The 18,934-nt window shown below is 40.0% G+C and overlaps 1 protein-coding gene across 2 annotated transcripts in view; it reads left to right on the forward strand.

Annotated features, from left to right (window-relative positions):
• TBC1D5 (TBC1 domain family member 5) overlaps positions 1-18,934 on the forward strand; it is a 261,642-nt gene that overhangs the window by 167,276 nt on the left and 75,432 nt on the right. For both annotated transcript variants that reach the window (XM_018574269.1, XM_018574338.1), the window contains exon 14: positions 17,284-17,369. In XM_018574269.1, coding sequence (XP_018429771.1) covers positions 17,284-17,369 — 86 coding nt within the window. The remainder of the gene's footprint in view (positions 1-17,283; positions 17,370-18,934) is intronic.

Genomic DNA, 18,934 nt, shown 5'->3' on the forward strand with positions numbered 1-18,934 from the left:
TTTTTTTTTTTTTTTTTTTTAAAGGCAAGAACACTGCACATACAGAATATAAGCTGGTTTCATATATACATTTCCATATGGCATTTTATAATGCTAAACTGATAAGACAGAGAATTGCCGACAATTCTAATATGCTAGTCATGTGACATGTAATGTCAGTAATCTTTCTTCTTCCTGGCCAAGTCATTGTGACTAGAGTTTCAGAAGACTTATGAGCGAGAGATAAGTTCACTCTGGATATTTAAACATGTCAGCTCCAGAAAACAGTTTCACAAGAAATACCAGCCACATTATCACTTATTTGTATGTGTTTTAAATTGAAATTGGATATGATTTAAACAATTTTTTTCTTGTTCAATATGTTTAATATTTTTCAATCAGGTGAACACATACACTGCTTGGCCACCACCTGAATTTAGCTAAGCAAATAGGTCAGAGCCTTCCATGGTTCAGCAATGTGATAAGAAAAATTTAGGTCATCTGCCTACCTAAATATACTGAATAACCAGGGTTTTCCATCAATTGATTTTTTTCTTCCCTGATGGCACATTTGGCATATTCCAATATGACAATGCTAGGATTCATCTAGCTCAGAATGTGAAAGAGTGGCTCGGGGAGCAAGGGACATCATTTTCACACATGGATTGGCCGCTACAGAGTCCAGACCTAAACCCCATTGAGAATCTTTGGGATGTGCTGGAGAATTCTTTACACACTGGTCTGACTCTCCCATGATCCCTACAAGATCTTGGTGAAAATGAATACAACTGTGAATAGAAATAATTGCTGTGACATTGCATAAGCTTGTAAATGTGTGCCGTAATCAAAGCTAAAGGCAGTCCAACAAAATATTAGTGTGGCCAGGCAGTATACATTAAGAGGGGTGTAAGGGGTCAGGGAAATATAATCTGTGTACATCATCGCTGTCAAGTATGTTAAGCATTTTGAGATGTAGAGTAGTATGCAATAAAATAATCAGCAATAACAGTAGAAAATGAAATGCAGGAGGCAAATAATATCTAATGTATGAGACTTAAGGAGCACATGTTATCAACAGGGCGAGGCATAGAATGGGACAATGGAGAAGGGTGATGGTGGAGAACATAAGACTATTGGTAATAGTAGTTCTAAAGGCTAAGGTGAGGAAGAGGGAAGTGCTCTGAATCTTCCTCCAGCTCTGTGCTGCTACAGGTCTGACAGGCAGTGGGAGGGCCTTTGGGCAGGTGCAGAAGCCGGGAACCTCACCGATGACATTTTTTGACGACATAAAATGCTGGGAGACTACATGACCATTGATGTTTGTTTCCCAGGGACACACCCCTCAATACGAGGACTGTCCCCAGCAAACAGACAGAATGGTAACCATATTATGGGAAGAAACCCCTCCTTCCCCTTGCCTGTGACAGCTGATGCTTGTCTGCATTTTTCTGAATTTTTCATGTACTACCCATAGAAAACTAGAAAGAATCCACTACAGGTTGAGTGATAAAAGTATTTATGTGGCTTGTGCCCTCTACTGAAATCTCCATAGAAATATATTGTGTGGAGAACTCTTTTCGGCTTGTGACATCAGACTTGGCCGGGTGACTTCACGTGGCTTGTTACAGCTATGCTGAGTGTGGAAGGTCTTCCGCACTGGGCCTCCAAGAGCTGTAAAGACATGACAGAAATGTAATCTCCTCCTTTCTTCCAAAACCAGAATATGTGTTTTTGCACAAATCTGCTTCCAACATTATGGAATTATTGATTCATTATGGCAGGTTCACATGGGCATTTGATATCAGCTCTAGATAGGCAGAGCCAGCTGTCACTCACGCAGCTGGGTGGATCTCGACATGTCGGGATCTGTCTCGGCTGCAGCAGTCTCAGTATACCGCCAGCTGTAGCTCGCGATATACTGAGCTTTAGGTCACGGGAGATTGCTAATATATGCCCTCCCGTGACCCTTAAGAGAACTATGGGGAAAAACACTTACCCCGTAGTTCTCCTTTAAGTGTATATAAACCCTAAAAATTAGATCCTCTTATTCCCTTTTGGTCTGCTTAATAAACTATTAAAGGTGTTATGTTATATTTGTTTATTAAGTGCACAAAATACTTGATTTTGTCAGGAATCTTATGAGCTTAAAACGTCTGTGCTCTCTGCCTGTGCATAAGGAGAGGTTGTGGGGATAAAATGCAGGGATGAGATGAGATGTCTCTGTTCTATGTATTGCTGACACCACATGCTTAGGAATTCAGAGCTGCATTGTAGGAACATACTATATTTTTAATACAGCAACAGTTATTTTTCTGTACTTACCATGTGTTTAAAGGGTTAACATATGGGGAAATATGGTGAATATTTAAATAAAATAAATTAATTACAGCAAAAGACACATTGCCATTAATCCTCCTGAAAATACACCCCCTTCACCTCGAACACACTTATCACATTGTTCTTGCCACTTTTTGAAGCAGTTCTGGAAGGCCCCTTTCGTGAGCTCCTTTAGTTGCACTGGCGTGGCTGCCTCGATGTCCTGAATCAATTCAAACATTTGCCTTTTATAATTATTTTGACTTTGGGGAAGAGCCAGAAGTCCTGCGGTGCCAGATCAGGTGGATGAGGACACACCATAATGTTTTTATTTTACAGAAATGGCCAATCCAGAAGCAGTGTGTGACATGAAGCGTTGTCATGATGGAGGATGAAACTGTTTGCCTATTTCTCAGGCCGTCTTTTATGCACATCTTTTTTTAAACGCTCTAATAAGTCCTTATAATATTCAGAGTTCACCGTAGTGTTCCTGGGTACAAACTCAGCAAAACATGGGTTCTTGATGTTGAAGGACGTCCTGATCTCTTCTCATCTTCAACCAGTTCACAACCATTACGAAAACCGCTCGAACCATAGTCACTGCAGCATCACCAAAAACTAATTTTAGCATTTTAGCACTTTTTTGCAGTTTGAAACAAAATTTCATGTTAATGCGTTGTTCGTGATCCATAATTTATTGCACACTTTAAAAAACACCGTAGCTCACAATCGACTGACTGTACCAAACAAGTTGAAACTTGTCACACACTGATACTGAGGTTCAATGCGCCGCTTCTCATATAGAAGATTCGTGCTTTTCCGTTGGATGGCACTCGACAGCCGCATTCACCGTAATTTTTTTTTATCACACCTTGTTTTTTTGGGTGGGGAGTTTTGGCCTTGACATACACTTTAACAATTCCTCCAAAATCACAGAAAATCAGAATTAGATGTCTCTGAAAACCTTTCCCTTTGTGTGAAGGCATTTGGGAAGCATTCTTGGTGTCCTTTCTTACCGGCGTCAGAAAGTGTCCACACACTTTGACCCCTGCCAAACGTAACTGCAGCATTTTAAGCAAATCACAGCAACTTGAAGCAGTGCAAAAACTTGTCTTGAATGGAAATATATACTAACACATTCATTTAAGATTACGCAAAGCCTTTGTAAAGTGTTTTAGTTGCTTTACAAACACTTGCTCGTGTGAACAGACTCTCAGTGGTAGGCTTTTTGTGACATACAAGATGTGATTTTTCTGGACCAAATACATATTCAGCATAATGGTCTTGAAAATGGAAGGTTTATCTTCCATTTGCCACTTTTGAACTACTAGCTACTCAGCATTATGAACGTGCCACTTTTTAACTACCGGTTACTTGGCATTATGAATGTGCCACATTTTAACTACCACCTACTCAGCATTATGAATGTGCCACATTTTAACTACTAGCTTCTCAGCATTATGACTGTGCCAGTTTTTAAATACTAGCTACTCAGCATTAGGAATGTGCCACATTTTATTTACTAGATACTCAGAATTTTGAATGTGCCTCTTTTTAACTACCAGCTACACAGCATTAGGGATGTGCCACTTTTTAATTACTAACTACTCAGCATTAGGAATGTGCCACTTTTTAACTACTAGCTGCTCAGCATTATGACTGTGCCACTTTTTAACTACTAGCTTCTCAGCATTATGACTGTGCCAGTTTTTAAATACGAGCTACTCAGCATTAGGAATGTGCCACATTTTAATTACTAGCTACTCAGAATTTTGACTGCCTCTTTTTAACTACCAGCTACTCAGCATTAGGAATGTGCCACATTTTAACTACCAGCTACTCGGCATTATGAATGTGCCACGTTTGAACTACTAGCGACTCATCATTATGAATGTGGCACTTTTTAACTACTAGCTACTCATCATTAGGAATGTGCCACTTTTTAATTAATAGCTACTCAGATTTTTTAATGTGCCACTTTTTTAACTACCAGCTACTCTGCATTATGAATGTGCCACCGTTTAACAAATAGCTACTCAGCATTATGAATGTGCCACTTTTTAACTACCAGCTTCTCAGCATTATGACTGTGCCACTTTTTAACTACTAGCTACTCAGCATTAGGAATGTGCCACTTTTTAACTACCAGCTACTCAGCATTAGGAATGTGCCACTTTTTAACTACTAGCTACTCAGCATTAGGAATGTGCCACTTTTTATCTACCAGCTACTCAGCATTAGGAATGTGCCACTTTTTAACTACTAGCGTCTCAGCATTATGATTGTGCCACTTTTTAACTTCTAGCTACTCAGCATTAGGAATGTGCCACTTTTTAACTACAAGATACTCAGCATCATGAATGTGCCACTCTTTAAGTGCAAACTACTCAGCATTAGCATTACAAATATAAAAAAACCCACAAAAAACATTATTCAGTGTATTACATTACTTTATGTAAACAATTTCAGTTATTTTTCCTTTTTGATGAAGAGATAGAAGTAGGTCGGTTAATACAGCTGTAGAGCACAACAAAATGTTTGCAAGATACCTCTGTATTTCTTGTTTTCCTCTTGAAACTTTAGCAATCTCAGTAGGAATTAGCAGAGATATAAATGATATATAATAACGAAGAGAATTGGATGCGCACTTTAACATCAGATAGATGGTACTGGCACAGCTCTGCGAGGTGCTTCTCCATTGACCATCTTCAGCTTCAACAGCAACTGGAAAATAAAAGGCTAAATTAGCATTTTCATTTAGAAATATCACAGGCTTTGCAAGAATTAAGATGGATCTACCATCACAAAGGAGACCAAGGAGAGTACTTCTACAAGCTGTCTTTATGCCACTTTTTAACTACCAGCTACTCAGCATTAGGAATGTGCCACTTTTTAACTACTAGCTACTCAGCATTAGGAATGTGCCACTTTTTAACTACCAGCTACTCAGCATTAGGAATGTGCCACTTTTTAACTACTAGCGTCTCAGCATTATGATTGTGCCACTTTTTAACTTCTAGCTACTCAGCATTAGGAATGTGCCACTTTTTAACTACAAGATACTCAGCATCATGAATGTGCCACTCTTTAAGTGCAAACTACTCAGCATTAGCATTACAAATATAAAAAAACCCACAAAAAACATTATTCAGTGTATTACATTACTTTATGTAAACAATTTCAGTTATTTTTCCTTTTTGATGAAGAGATAGAAGTAGGTCGGTTAATACAGCTGTAGAGCACAACAAAATGTTTGCAAGATACCTCTGTATTTCTTGTTTTCCTCTTGAAACTTTAGCAATCTCAGTAGGAATTAGCAGAGATATAAATGATATATAATAACGAAGAGAATTGGATGCGCACTTTAACATCAGATAGATGGTACTGGCACAGCTCTGCGAGGTGCTTCTCCATTGACCATCTTCAGCTTCAACAGCAACTGGAAAATAAAAGGCTAAATTAGCATTTTCATTTAGAAATATCACAGGCTTTGCAAGAATTAAGATGGATCTACCATCACAAAGGAGACCAAGGAGAGTACTTCTACAAGCTGTCTTTTTCCGAAATATTTGTTTAAATAAGGCTAATTTAGTTAATCCTTAGCAGTTTTGCGGTAATTGCAGTTCTATCGGGCTGTTTGTTCCAGGTTTAAAATACTGCAGAAGTTTACAATCCAAAAACTGAAGAAAAAAAATCTGTTTCCTTGGCATGGGAGAGACAGTTTTTTTCCTGACAGCTTCACTTTGCATATACTGTTAACTATCGCCATGTATCTTCATCACCCGCATGTGCTCAGACAATTTGGTTTCAGTTATGTTGCACTAAATCCCTTTTAGTGGCTGAGGCTTGGCCCACCTGTCTCCTCTACAACACCTGCAACATATGTTTGCGTAACCCTAATATACATTTCCTTTTGGGGCCTATGAATTTCCCCCTGAGCTTTCTGCTTATAAACAGCTGAGTAATTTTGTTTTCTAATGACGGCTTCTTGTCCCCTGGCAATGAGGCAATAACATAATCTCTGAGCAAAGAGTGCAGTTTTTCACCGAGCCACATTTTTTTTCATTATATAAATTTGGCTTAGAATGTTTAGCAGTGTAACTTTCGCTGCTCTTTTCTGATAACAAAGCCTAATGCGTTAGCCGAATGAAGAGTGCTATTGTTTTAAATTATTTTTACATTTATTTATTTTTGTATTGTAACAAAGGGAAAGATTTGCAGGTCTGTTGTTGCTTGACATTTTTAAAGCCTGCTTTGAGTGTGTGTTGTGTGTGGTTGAGACAGACAGATGCCTTCCATTTACATCCCTTGGACTGGCTATGGACAGATAGATATTTACATACACAATAAAATATCTTTTTTTTCCAGCAAAGTGTTATAAGCAAAACAGATTTTGATGCAATTTCTGGATTCTATTATATCTCACATACAGGCTGATGATTGGCTGCTGAAGTGCAGTACAACCAATTAGTATGATGTATGCCTGTAGTAGTGTATGTTGTAAAGGTAAGGTCCACCTTTTTAACAAAAAAAAGCACACATATTCATAAAAGAAAAAATATTGGGGATGCACCGTTACTGGTTTTTCGGTATCGAGTTCGAATACAGACATTTTTTTCTCGGTACTCACCCAATACTGATACCGGCATCCGTGGGCCCAGATTATCAAGGAGCCGGGCGGCGGCTCATGACTCGCCTGCTGGCTTCCTGATTGGTCTAGAAGCCAGGCTGCATAGCAACAAGTAAAGCTGGCTTCCCAGCTAATCAGGAAGCCGGACGGCACGTGATGACCCGCCTCCCAGATTCCTGATTGCTAGGTAGCCGGCTTCATGATGCTAGGCAGCCTGGCCTCCTGATCAATCAGGAAGTCAGGCGGCAGGTCATGATGTGCCTCCCGGTTTCCTGATTGGTCAGGAAGCCAGGCTGCCTAGCAACAAGTGAAAACGGCTTCCTGGCCAATCAGGAAGCTGGGCAGTGAGTCATAACGTCCTTCCTTCCTAGCAAGCCAGCTTTATGATGCGAGGCAGCCTGACCTCATGCTCCCTCGCAGTACTGCCGATCAGAGGAAGATCTCCCTTTCACCCAAATTTCTAGTATCGTGGATAAGTATCGGAGCATTTGGGCGAGTACGAGTACACCTTGAATATGGGTGTAACCTAAAACATGATCTAAAAGGCAAACTTAGCCTTTAAATATATCAGTATGTGAAATGAAAAATAATATATATCTATAGATATTTACATATCTATATATATCTATATATAATTTGGCTCACATCACTAGAAGCAATATATAGATATCCTAAGAGTTTTAAGATGCACATAGTTTGGACATGTTTAAGTTGAATTTCCCTGTAAAATATAATTAAAGGCACAGAAAGATATGGTATATTTTGGAACCAATTAAGCCAGACCTGTAGATGTCTTTGGACTTGCTCTGGAACCCAGGCAGAGAAACCGGAGGACAGGATTTTAAATTGGGAAGCACAGGAAAGGGCAGAAATGGGGGACCTCTACTGACACCAGTTGACATGTTCCTTAAGTTCTGCCCCAACCTAAAACTTCAGCATTCTACCCAGAAAAAAGTGTCACAACCTTGAAGCTAGAATAGGTGCAGCCAATTTCTAACGATCATTTTTATTGCAACCAAATAATTTATATTTGTTATTGACCGGTAGAGATTTAGGACTCGGCAGTGGAGAGTTTTTGATTGGTTAAACCACAGCATAGAACCTAGATAAAGGAACATATGGTTATTCTCCCTACAGTTTCAACCAAGACTGCACATCTGTGACATTGTGCCACTCACTTTTACAACATATTGTTATTTTTTATGTGAAAGTGGTATAAAAATGAAGATATATCTATTACCATTACTTTAAATTTTAACAGAGGTGTTTTCCTTACAAAGTGTCTGTTGTGTTTTATGGGGGAGCTGTGAATCATACAGATGCTATGTAAAATACAGCTGACATATTTTTGGGTTTCAGGTACAATGCTGAGTTATTTACACTCTTGCATTAAAGTAGAAATATGCTGTATTGCAGACAGGTGATAAATATTTAAGCAACAATGCCATTTTGTCAGCCAGTTTCCGCAGCATTGTTAATGTAATTGCTCTCAATGTTATTGCTCAGCAGTCCCTGGTAATAAATAAGTTGCAGACCACTTTTACGGCTGGTTACTAGTCACTCAGTAGGGGCTAAAGCAGAGTGCTTATCCCCGTAAATGGTTTTACTAAGACAATACTGCAAATAAGTCTTGATGCAACTCATGGACTTGTGTCCACTTCCTATCCTCTGTTATTAGCTCAATTGATAAAATATAATATTGGGATTGTGAGAAGTCTGTATACAGGAGCACCCAGCTGGAAGCTTCAGCACTTGTTTGATGCAATGTAAAGTGTTAATGAGATCAGTCCATATTCAAGGCAATGAATTTCTAATGTCAATGAATTTTCCAGCATGCACTAATGAGTGCAGTGAGAATGAGGTATCAAAGTGATGCTGTACTTTGACCATGCAGAACAAATGGCAGGTTCCCATTAACGGCAGTCTCACTACCAGTTTATAGTTGCCTTCCCTTTGCTGCCAATCCACTGAGCTGCAGAAGAAAAGAGAAGTCCTTTGCAAGCTCCAAGTTGCTGCTGCTTTAACTGCCGACATCACTTGATTAAATACTACTTCTGGGTATGGGGGAACAGCTAACATGTCACCTGCCTCCCCAGAATGCTACAAATGGACAACAAGCAGCCAACTGCCAGAGTCTGTTGCTTTCACACGGGGGCAGGGTAGGATCCATTCGCTGTGAAATTGTCAATTATTGCTTCCGACTTTACTGCCGCTCCTGAAATTTTCAGATCTCCCCCTCCACCACTGTAAAGGTTGGTGTAAAAACTAGCACTGGGTTGCTGAGGTGAGTTGGGGTTTAGGATTTGTATGCGATTAATAACAAGTCCTGGCTGTTCTCCTATGGTATGTGTTCATATGCTTATAATGTTTAAAATGAATGTGATCAGTTGCTTAAAGGACAAGTTGAGGAATATATAAAAGGCTCCCCGCCATCCCTTCTTAGCACCCTCTTAGCACATAGCTAATCCCCGCCATCCCCTCTTAGCACCCTCAAGCACATAGCTGTACTGCCAAGAAACCTACATCACATCATGAGATGAGTCTACTGAAAGCCAGTTCTCTTGGGGAGATTCAGGGTCTCTTATCTCTCAGAACTGAGCAAAGGCATTTTGAAGACAATAAGGGCGTGTGTCGAATGGTTTTGGCTTTGCGTCAATGGGCGCATGTAGTTTGCTTTCAGTTGCATTCTGCTTGCATTTGAGATCAGTTTACGATGCTTCTGAGATGATTTAGAGTTCCTTGACAGGTGCATTAGGCCCAAAGCTGAAGTCCTTCTGACCTGCATTTCGTCTCCTAAGCTGCAACAATATGCTTCAGAATTTTGTTGTTTTCATTCTTATTGACTTGCATGAGGATAGAAGCAATTTTGACATTAACAAAATGCCCATCAACAAAGGCCCTTACCGTGGTGTGCAGGTCTGCACATAAAGGTCAACTTACCAAGGAACATGAGTTATTTTATAGGCATTCATTATCTATCTTAATAATAATTTACTTAGCAACACGTTTCATTTTGTTTACAAACATAAATACTACGCTGAGTCGCTTTTTTTAATGTTATTTAATTTCCTCCTGGAATGGCTCCATTCACCACTTCCCTCCCAAGACGCCTCATAGAAAGTCAAAGTTAATGCCAGAAGCTAGCAGCGAAAAAATTCTACAAATATAAATACTGAAAAAACTGATAATATATTGTGCATGTGACTGATGTTGTAAAGCGACTTTTAAGGTTTCCTGGTTCCCTAGGAATTGATATTTATATTTTTTACACCTATAACCCTTTTTTGAAGGGTTAATACACTCGTTTACATGTCAGAGGGGTGGCACCCAATATACAGGACTTTTCTGTCTCTCAAATTTCCAAGAAATAATTCTTCAATTTTACTCTCACATTTTCCATTATACCTTCAAAATTGCATTTCAAGTGCACTTTTTAATCTCCCCGTACTGTAAACAGCTCATTTTAATACCGGCAAACCTCACAGGAATGTAAATTGCCCTGCCGTAGTAATACTTGCATCTTATTCATGTATTCAGGTTGGATCATTATTCCTAATAATGGATGTGAGCACTTAGATGGCAGATCTGTGTTTCGCGCCCTGAATTGCTTGTCAATCCTTTGAAAACACATGTGCGCCATATGATCTATCTGCTCATTGTTTTTCAATAACAAGAAGCTTAATCCTGTCTTTATTTTGTTAGAACTGAAAAAACTTTGAGTTTATGTAGCTTACATATTCCTTACCACTGTCTGTCTGTGTGCTTTTTTTTTTTTGCCTCCTAGTTTGCCGAAATTGATACTAACAGTTTTGTCTCCATTAAGAGCTGGCCGTTTATTATTAATAGAAGGGAACTATCTATCTATGGCTTGGAAATGTGCCAGCCTGTTTAGAGCCAACGTCTGTTCTTCATTCCGTCAGCAGCTACTGTATTGCTTGCTTGTTCATACTGTCATACCTGCAGGTAACTTGCCAACTTCTACAGGGATGTGTAATAAGTTTATGAAGTCAAATAGTGACAATGTTGTCATAGTAGAAGCAGTAACACATGCATTGATTGCCATAGATTTGAGGAGGCGGTGTGTTGTTTAATGAAGATTTTGCATTACTGGTAATCCCCAGAGACATGATGTCTAAGAGCCTATGTCAGTTCTTGGCAATGCTAGGTACTACTTTGTGGGCTGGGTGTAAAAAGAAATGATACATCTTGACGTAACTGCAATACATCCGTCCAGTTACTGATTTTTGTTTAACAGATTTTTATACTTTAATGTTCTCATAGATATTGGTTGACAGTCTTCTAGTGTGGTTGTTTTCAGAGATGTCTATGGAGAAGTCCTCAATACTCCTTAACAACCATTCTTGGAGGACAAAGTTAAAAAATAGCTTTGTTTGAAGGTTGTTGTTTCCAGAGAAATTAGGCAGCGATGAGACTTTCTGTGTACAGTTTTCCCTCTCCTTCCCTTTTCTTCCATTGCTTAAAAGGACAACTGGGCAACTTGTGGGTTACTGTTAAAGCAAGTAGCAGGGATCAAAGGATACCATGAAAATGGTCAGATCATGCATGCATGTCCAACCATTCATATCCATGGTCAGCTTTAGAACATGACAATTTACCACCTTGTATGTTTGTGTATCCAATAATAAAAATACAAAGAAACCAATTACCTTCAAAATTCCATAGTTCTGTTACAGTTGTGCATGAATTTGAAGCCACTGTCATTCAATGGCATTCCCTGGCAGTGCCCTACCATAGGCACTTCAAAATATGGCATTTTGTATTTTAATGTGCATTTTTTTGCTTTTTTTAATGGGCTGCCAATGCATGGCAAAAGACGAAGACACACCATTTTTAATGCAGCTAATCACAACAAACAGCATGTACATTGTGGTTTGCTGTAGGGTGGTCTGACGGCACCTGCTATGCTTGTGCATTAGGGTAACATTCTAACAGCACCACATAGACTGCTGTACATTAATATCCGCTACCACAATGCACAGATGTGAAACCAGCCTAAAAGAAAAGGACAGAAAATGGGTGCTGCAAATGAGCAGCTGCTTTCAGGACTGGAGAGGTTAGAAGATTCTTGGGTAATTCCTGTTTTTCTTAGCTGATTTATTAGAGAAAAGTTACTGCTGCACACACACACTCTTTATGTATAGCTTGTTTGTCTTGCCTATTTAGTGAATGTCAGATTGAAATAAAATAATTCCGAAGTCATTCCATTAACCCCTTAATATATCCTAATTAAGATGGCAGTATGTTTGCACACTGGTACCCCATTATACAGTATAAACAAATGCACCGCAATGCACAGATGTGGGTGAACTCACGCAGTGGTGCCCTGTGTTAACAAGAAGCGCAGCTAAAAAAAATTGTGCATTGAGGCGCATTTTAAACCGTTTCAGATTGAAGAGGCGGCCTCGCTACTACATGAAAAAACTCACATTTCTACAAGAGCTCACAAAAAGGCATAATGGACGGGAATTAGGGATGTACCAATACTAGTATTGGTATCTGTGCCAATACCGGATATTTGGGCGAGGGCTCCGATACTTACCTCCGACACAGGAAGCTGGGAGGTGGGTTATGACCCGCCTCCCAGCTTCCTGATTGGAAAGGAAGCCGACTTCACTGGTTGCTAGGCAGCCTGGCTTTCTAACCAGTAAGGCTACAGCCCATGTGAACAAGCCCTTATTGGTAGCTCATACTGTCAGCCTGTAGCAAAACAGCTCACAGCATTGAAAACTGTACAAAGGCAAAAACTGTAGGTAGTGTTGCACTGTATGACCTCCTGCGTGTGATAGAAGCATTGTTAATATGGGGCAAAAACATTCTCAGTAAAATGCAACTGAAGCTATTTTTTTAAAGTTTTGGATAGATTGCAGAGGGAATAGAACACCTGTCAGGTTTTTATTGCTGCCTGTGTCCCCATTTGGAAGATTCACCTTCCCTATTTTTCCTGTTGACCATTATCACTAAAAGTGAAAGTAAATGCCACATTTTGGTTTGTTATCAGAACAGGAACAGATGGCAAATCTTCCAATTGGGACACTAGTTCAGGTGAGCCTGATGACTGCCAGGGATTTCCCTCACGTTGGAGAGACTTCTCTCACTTCCTGTTTTGGCTATCAGACAGGAAGTGAAGAAAAGTCTCCCCAATAGGACACAGATGGTAAAAAAGCTGATGGGTTTTTACCCTCCATTACTCGATTCAAGACTTTAAAAAAAAGGTTTTGGCTTCAGATCGACTTTAAGCATGCTATATAGAAAACTTAGTTGTTGGCTGTTTTAGTGTTTTTCCACAGCCACTAATGTTAGGCCCCAGCAAGCAGTGCTGAGACAAACACAGAGTATAGAGCCCTGGAACATTGGAATGGAAATGTAATCTAAAGGACAACATACATTAGGAGTGATGTACAGTGACAAAGAAGTTGAAATAGAGGATATTATAGAATGTTATGCAGAAGCTCAGAGTATAGGGCAAACCAAACACACTACCTGAGAAGATATCACAGGGCAGCTATAGTATCAGGCAGCAGTTCAGGTGCAATTAGAATTGAAACATTTCAGCATTCTCAATCAAATATTTATATTTACGATATGGTTAGCATATGGTTTATAGGTGCCCTGGGAGCAAGGTAATGGACTGTCTGCTAAGTATATTTTATTGCATATAGCCATCTGCATCATCCGTGTATTTATAGCATGATTGACACTTGTCATTTTAGAAGGAATTATAGTTTTCTTTACACTAAGAAGGTTTCATTCAAGGATATAAACTTGTCAGGCAATGTAAAGTTCCACTTTACCCTGCGTTCTAAGATCATAACCTGAATTTCTTCAGGAAAATTTTCAGCACCTAGTCCTGGTGGCCGACCACTAATTACAGGGCTGAATGCTAGTATATTTATATAATTTATTTTTAGATGAATAAAGTTGGATAAAGTTTTGTTTTTGGATCGCTTTGGAATTAAACTCTGGTTGGTATGGGTAACAGCTTCCATTTTTATCAATCGTTCCTGTCTTGGTTTAATTGGGAAATGCTAGTTGTATAATACAAATCACACAAATGCTCCTAATTATAATAGCTGCTGCACATGTAGAATAACCTGGAAACTGTACTCACTGTGAACTAACACATGAGTTCTGATATATACGGAGCTGTGTATCTCAGGGTCTGTTTAAAACCCAAAAGTAATGTAAATTCCCTCACTTAGTAATTAAAATTGCTTTAAACCAGGGGTCTCCAAACTACAGTGCACGGGCCACATCCCGACTGCAGCAATCCCGGCTGACTGGAGGCTCCGGACTGTGTATCTTAATTCGGAGACTGGCACATCACCTACCAGCCAGCCATGACCCTCCCTCAATCCCCAGGACAGATTTCTTCCAGGTCCTCCACAGTAGTTGGTCTCTAGGACTGCCAGCGGCCTATCATGACATGATTGCCCTGCCCCCTGAATTTACAGTACTGTAGTTCCAGACCTGCTCTGCCTTCCGGCTTCTGCCCTGCTACTCTGCTGTCTGAATGGTAAGAGGGAACTCTGCTGGACACACATGGATGTGAAGGAGAACTCTGCTGGACAAACAGGGATTTAATGGGGACTCTGATTGGCACTCTTGGATGTAAGGGAGGACTCTAAAGGGCACACGGGGATCTAAGGGGAACACTGCTGGACACCCAGGGATGTAAGGGGGACCTCTGATGGGTGCTTTTGGATGTATGGGGGACTCTAAATGGCACTCTTGGATATAAGGGGGGACAATGATGGGCACTACTGGATGTAATGGGGAAATCTAAAGGGCAATCCTGGATGTAATGGGAGATGCTGGTGGGCACTCCTGGATGTAAGGGGCGACTCTGATGGGTACTCCTAGATGTAAGGGAGGCCTCTGATGGGCACTCCTAAATGTAAGGGGGGACTCTGATGGGCACTCCTAGATGTAAGGGGTGACACTGATGGGCACTAGTGGATGTAAGAGGGGAATCTAATGGGCACTCCTGGATGTAAGCTGGGATTTTGATGGACACTCATGGATGTAAGGAGTGACACTGATGGGCTCCACTGGATGTAAGGGGGGCATCTAATGGACAATCTTGGATGTAAGCGGGGACGCTGATGGACACCCCTGGATGTAAGGGGGGACTTATTAATTTATGTAAATGAATTAATTTATATATTTTTGGGCCTATGGATATTGTAAAATATGTTATGTGGCCCTTGTACTGAAAATTTTGGAGAGCCCTGAAATAACTTTCACCTGTCTGAATTAAACACCAAATAATGATGACATTTTGCAGCTAGGTAGATCATAATTTTTCATGAATAAAACTGGAGTGCTATTGAAAGAAATTATGAAATGTTCCATTATAGAGAAACCTAATGTTCTTTTCAATCATGGATAGCCTGCATTGTACATGATGACATCAGCGGTTCTAATACCACTGGAACGAAGGGGAGATTATTCTGTGGGGGAGTGGTTTAGCAGCCCAGAGGGAGCTAGCGTGGACCAGGTAAGTAAAACAGCTTTTTCCTGTCCCCTAGGCATAAACAAGCAGCTAACCCCTACAGTGCTGGGGTAGCTCCACTGCAAGGGAAAACTTTTTTATTTCCCTGGAGTTGTGCTTTAAGCAAAGGAAAGAAGACGACAGATAATATGTTTTTTTTTTCCTTAATTAATGGACCAGCACTGGAATTGAACCCAGTTACTATGAGCAACAGCTCCAATCTTATGTGTTCCATAGTTCATAAATCAGTTTAGAGTACCATGCAGGCAATCAGGCCACAATGGCTTCATAATCCAGAACACATTCTCTGACTATTTGGAGTATGAACTTTATTGTAAATATGCATGAGACAGAGCAATAATCTACCACGCGCAGGCCAGTTTTAAATGACTCCCACTGTATGTCATATCACAACCATGAAAGCTTTGAATAGCGGGCATTTGTATGTTTTATGCCTTTTAAACAACTGTGTACTGTAGTTTTTGACAGATTTATGAATCCGCAAATGTTTTGTTCATTTCTAGGATCTGTAATCAGAATCTCATTCTGACTAAAGGAAAGAGAAAGGCTGTGTCTGCCATCTAGCGGCCGTATCATCTAAGTGCACTTGTAATATTTTCCGATACCTTCTAATCTGTAATCAGTCAATAATGTTGTTATTTACTGACAAGCGCTCCGGTTGCCTTAATTATATGTAGATCCTGAAAATGAATGCATGATTGATGTCTTAAAAGGTTCAACTTTATTAAGGTTTGGCTTGCTATGCAATTCATATCTCAAAACTAAGTGAAATGCTGGATGTGGAAGATAAATATACCCTGTAATATGCCATTCTTCAACATTGCACCAGTTATTAAATGCTACTGTTTTCCCAGATGTCGAAGCACCTTGCTTGTCTAGGGTGTTGTTTATTTGTGTGTCTGTAATTTAGCTTGCTGTCAAACTAATGAACGGTGAGCATTGGAAGTTGAACTCTGCGAAGGGCTAATTTAAACTAACATAAAATTTATTTTTTATTGCAATGCTTTGTTTGGAAGATTTCCCCTTACTTCCTATCCTGATTACAATCATCCCCAGGACTGGAATTGAGGTGAAATTCCATTGTTGTCACAGGAACACAAGGTGAAGGGGTTCCACCAGCAGGAACCCCAACTGCCAAAAACAGGATTTCTTCTCAGTTTGGAGAGACTTCCTTTCACTTCCCGTTATGTCACCATGGCAGGAAGTGAAGTGAAATTTCCCCAATGGAGAAACAGCCAAGAAAAATCTGACAGAGGATGTAAGTCTTCCCTGTACTCACTGAGATTGTCCAGCTATGGATTAAATAGACTTGGTTGTGTGGCTTCATGTGAGACTGAATGGTATTTAAGGGGTATGAAAGTTTACAAGTTAGCTATGACTAAGGCTTTGTATAGCCAAAATGTGTTAGTGTTTCGTACTGGATTTTGGCTTTTAATTAACAAAAAGGAATTATATATCACATTTGGACTCCAGTGCTTTCACTTACTTGTACAGTCTATGAAAGGTAACAGGAGCCCTGCTGTTGAGACCATCATCTCTGGTTGCAGTGGCAAAAGAGGTAGAGTGAAACTTTTTTTTATGTATAACTTCCCTGTTCTATACTGAAGAATTATATGCTTAAAGGTCTACTTAAAAAGGAAATTTCAGCATTTTTAAACTAATGTGATATATGAACTGTACAACTATCAAGCTTCTTGACACTAGGAGAAAGTGTTGGTGAAGTATACGTTTAACTGTATGGTTATAGAGCAATGTAAGATTACATTGTTATAGTTAGGATTTCCTTAGCTCTATATTAACTCCACCTATGTAATTTTATTTACAGAAAAACCCAAGACCTGTGAGCTATCAGTTCCACCAAAACTTAGATTTCTACAGGGCACGAGGAGTAGACTTGTTGAACAGGTCACGGTGAGTATTATCTTCTGCAGTAGCTTGCTTTTGGCAGTGCTTCTGTTTTTTAACTCTGATGGCCACGGCTTCAACAATTTCTACTTATTATTATTGATAATACACATAACCACATCTAATGAATGTACATGGATAGATAGATAGATAGATAGATAGATAGATAGATAGATAGATAGATAGATAGATAGATAAATCTCCTGTCAGGATAATTGAGAAAACCTTTGGATTGTTTTGCCAGGTCTCCATCAGGACCAGGTTAATTTTGTAAATGATCCCGGCAGTCCTGCCTTAACTAATGAAATTTGTGTTCAATTGGCACTTGATGTGCCACCTCCACCATCGTTTAGCTTTAACCTTGTGCTAAGGGCCATGTTTATAAATGACAATTTAGAATCTGAATTCACACACTGTTTCCCCAGCATTTTCCACACCAGAATGCAGCTCAAGAACCATGCATTAAGATAAAGACCAAGATATGCCTTGAGAGCTATCAATCGTTAGGTAGGAATATGTCACACAAGTGTAATGTACTGTGTAGGGATGCACCGATACCGGCAGTTCGGTACCAAGTACGAGCACCGATATATAATTTTTTCGGTACTCGCCGATACTGTATACCGAGCACAGGAAGTCCCATTCAGGAAGCCAAGCAGCGTGTAAAGACTTGCCACCCAGCTTCCCGATTAGCAAGGAAGCTGTCCCCATGCTTCTTGTCACTATGTGACGAGAAAGCATGGAGCCGGCTTGCTGGCCAATCGTGGAAGCTAGGCGCCATGCAATGACGTGGCGCCCGGCTTCCTGATTGGCCAGGAAGCCGACTCCATGCTCCCTCGTCAGGAGGTGACGAGGGAGCATGAAGCCGGCTCTCCGACCAATCAGAAAGCCGGGCGCTGCATCATTACACGACGCCCGTCTTCCTTATTGGCCGGGAAGCCGGCTCCATGCTCTCTCGTCACAGGAAGTATCTGGCTAGGCATCGGAGCATTTGGGTTAGTACGAGTACTCGCCCAAATACTCGGTATCAGCACCGATACTAGTATCAGTGCATCCCTAGTACTGTGTTAAGCAGAAACAAATACAAAAGAAAGAAAAAAAGACAATGCTGCTGACAACGTGTTGACTACCTGCTGGCAGGTGCAGAAGTCTCATTGAGAGGTACTGAAATTGCTTGTTTACAGTGATTGACTCTGGAGGTTGTGCAACAAAATATTAGGTTAAGGGTCCCATCATTTTTGTTCATGCCATTTTATTTATTTATTTATTTATTATTAAAAATATTCTGTTGAATCAAAAGCAAAATCTGTTTTGTTTTTTTTTATTAAATATTAAATAAACAATGATGTATTCCAATTACTTTGCCTAGTTTCAAATTGTGGCTTTTTCTTTTTTCATGGAAGGGCACCAACAAATTTGTCTACCGTATATACTCGAGTATAAGCCGTCCCGAATATAAGCCGAGGTACCTAATTTTAGCACAAAAAACTGGGAAAAAGTATTGACCCGAATATAAGCCGAGGGTGGGAAATGAGGCAGCTAATGGTAGATAGATACCAATAAAATTACAT

This window comes from Nanorana parkeri, unplaced genomic scaffold (assembly GCF_000935625.1).
Source record: "Nanorana parkeri isolate BGI_ZX_2015 unplaced genomic scaffold, ASM93562v1 scaffold4, whole genome shotgun sequence".
NCBI classification, from domain to species: Eukaryota; Metazoa; Chordata; class Amphibia; order Anura; family Dicroglossidae; genus Nanorana; species Nanorana parkeri.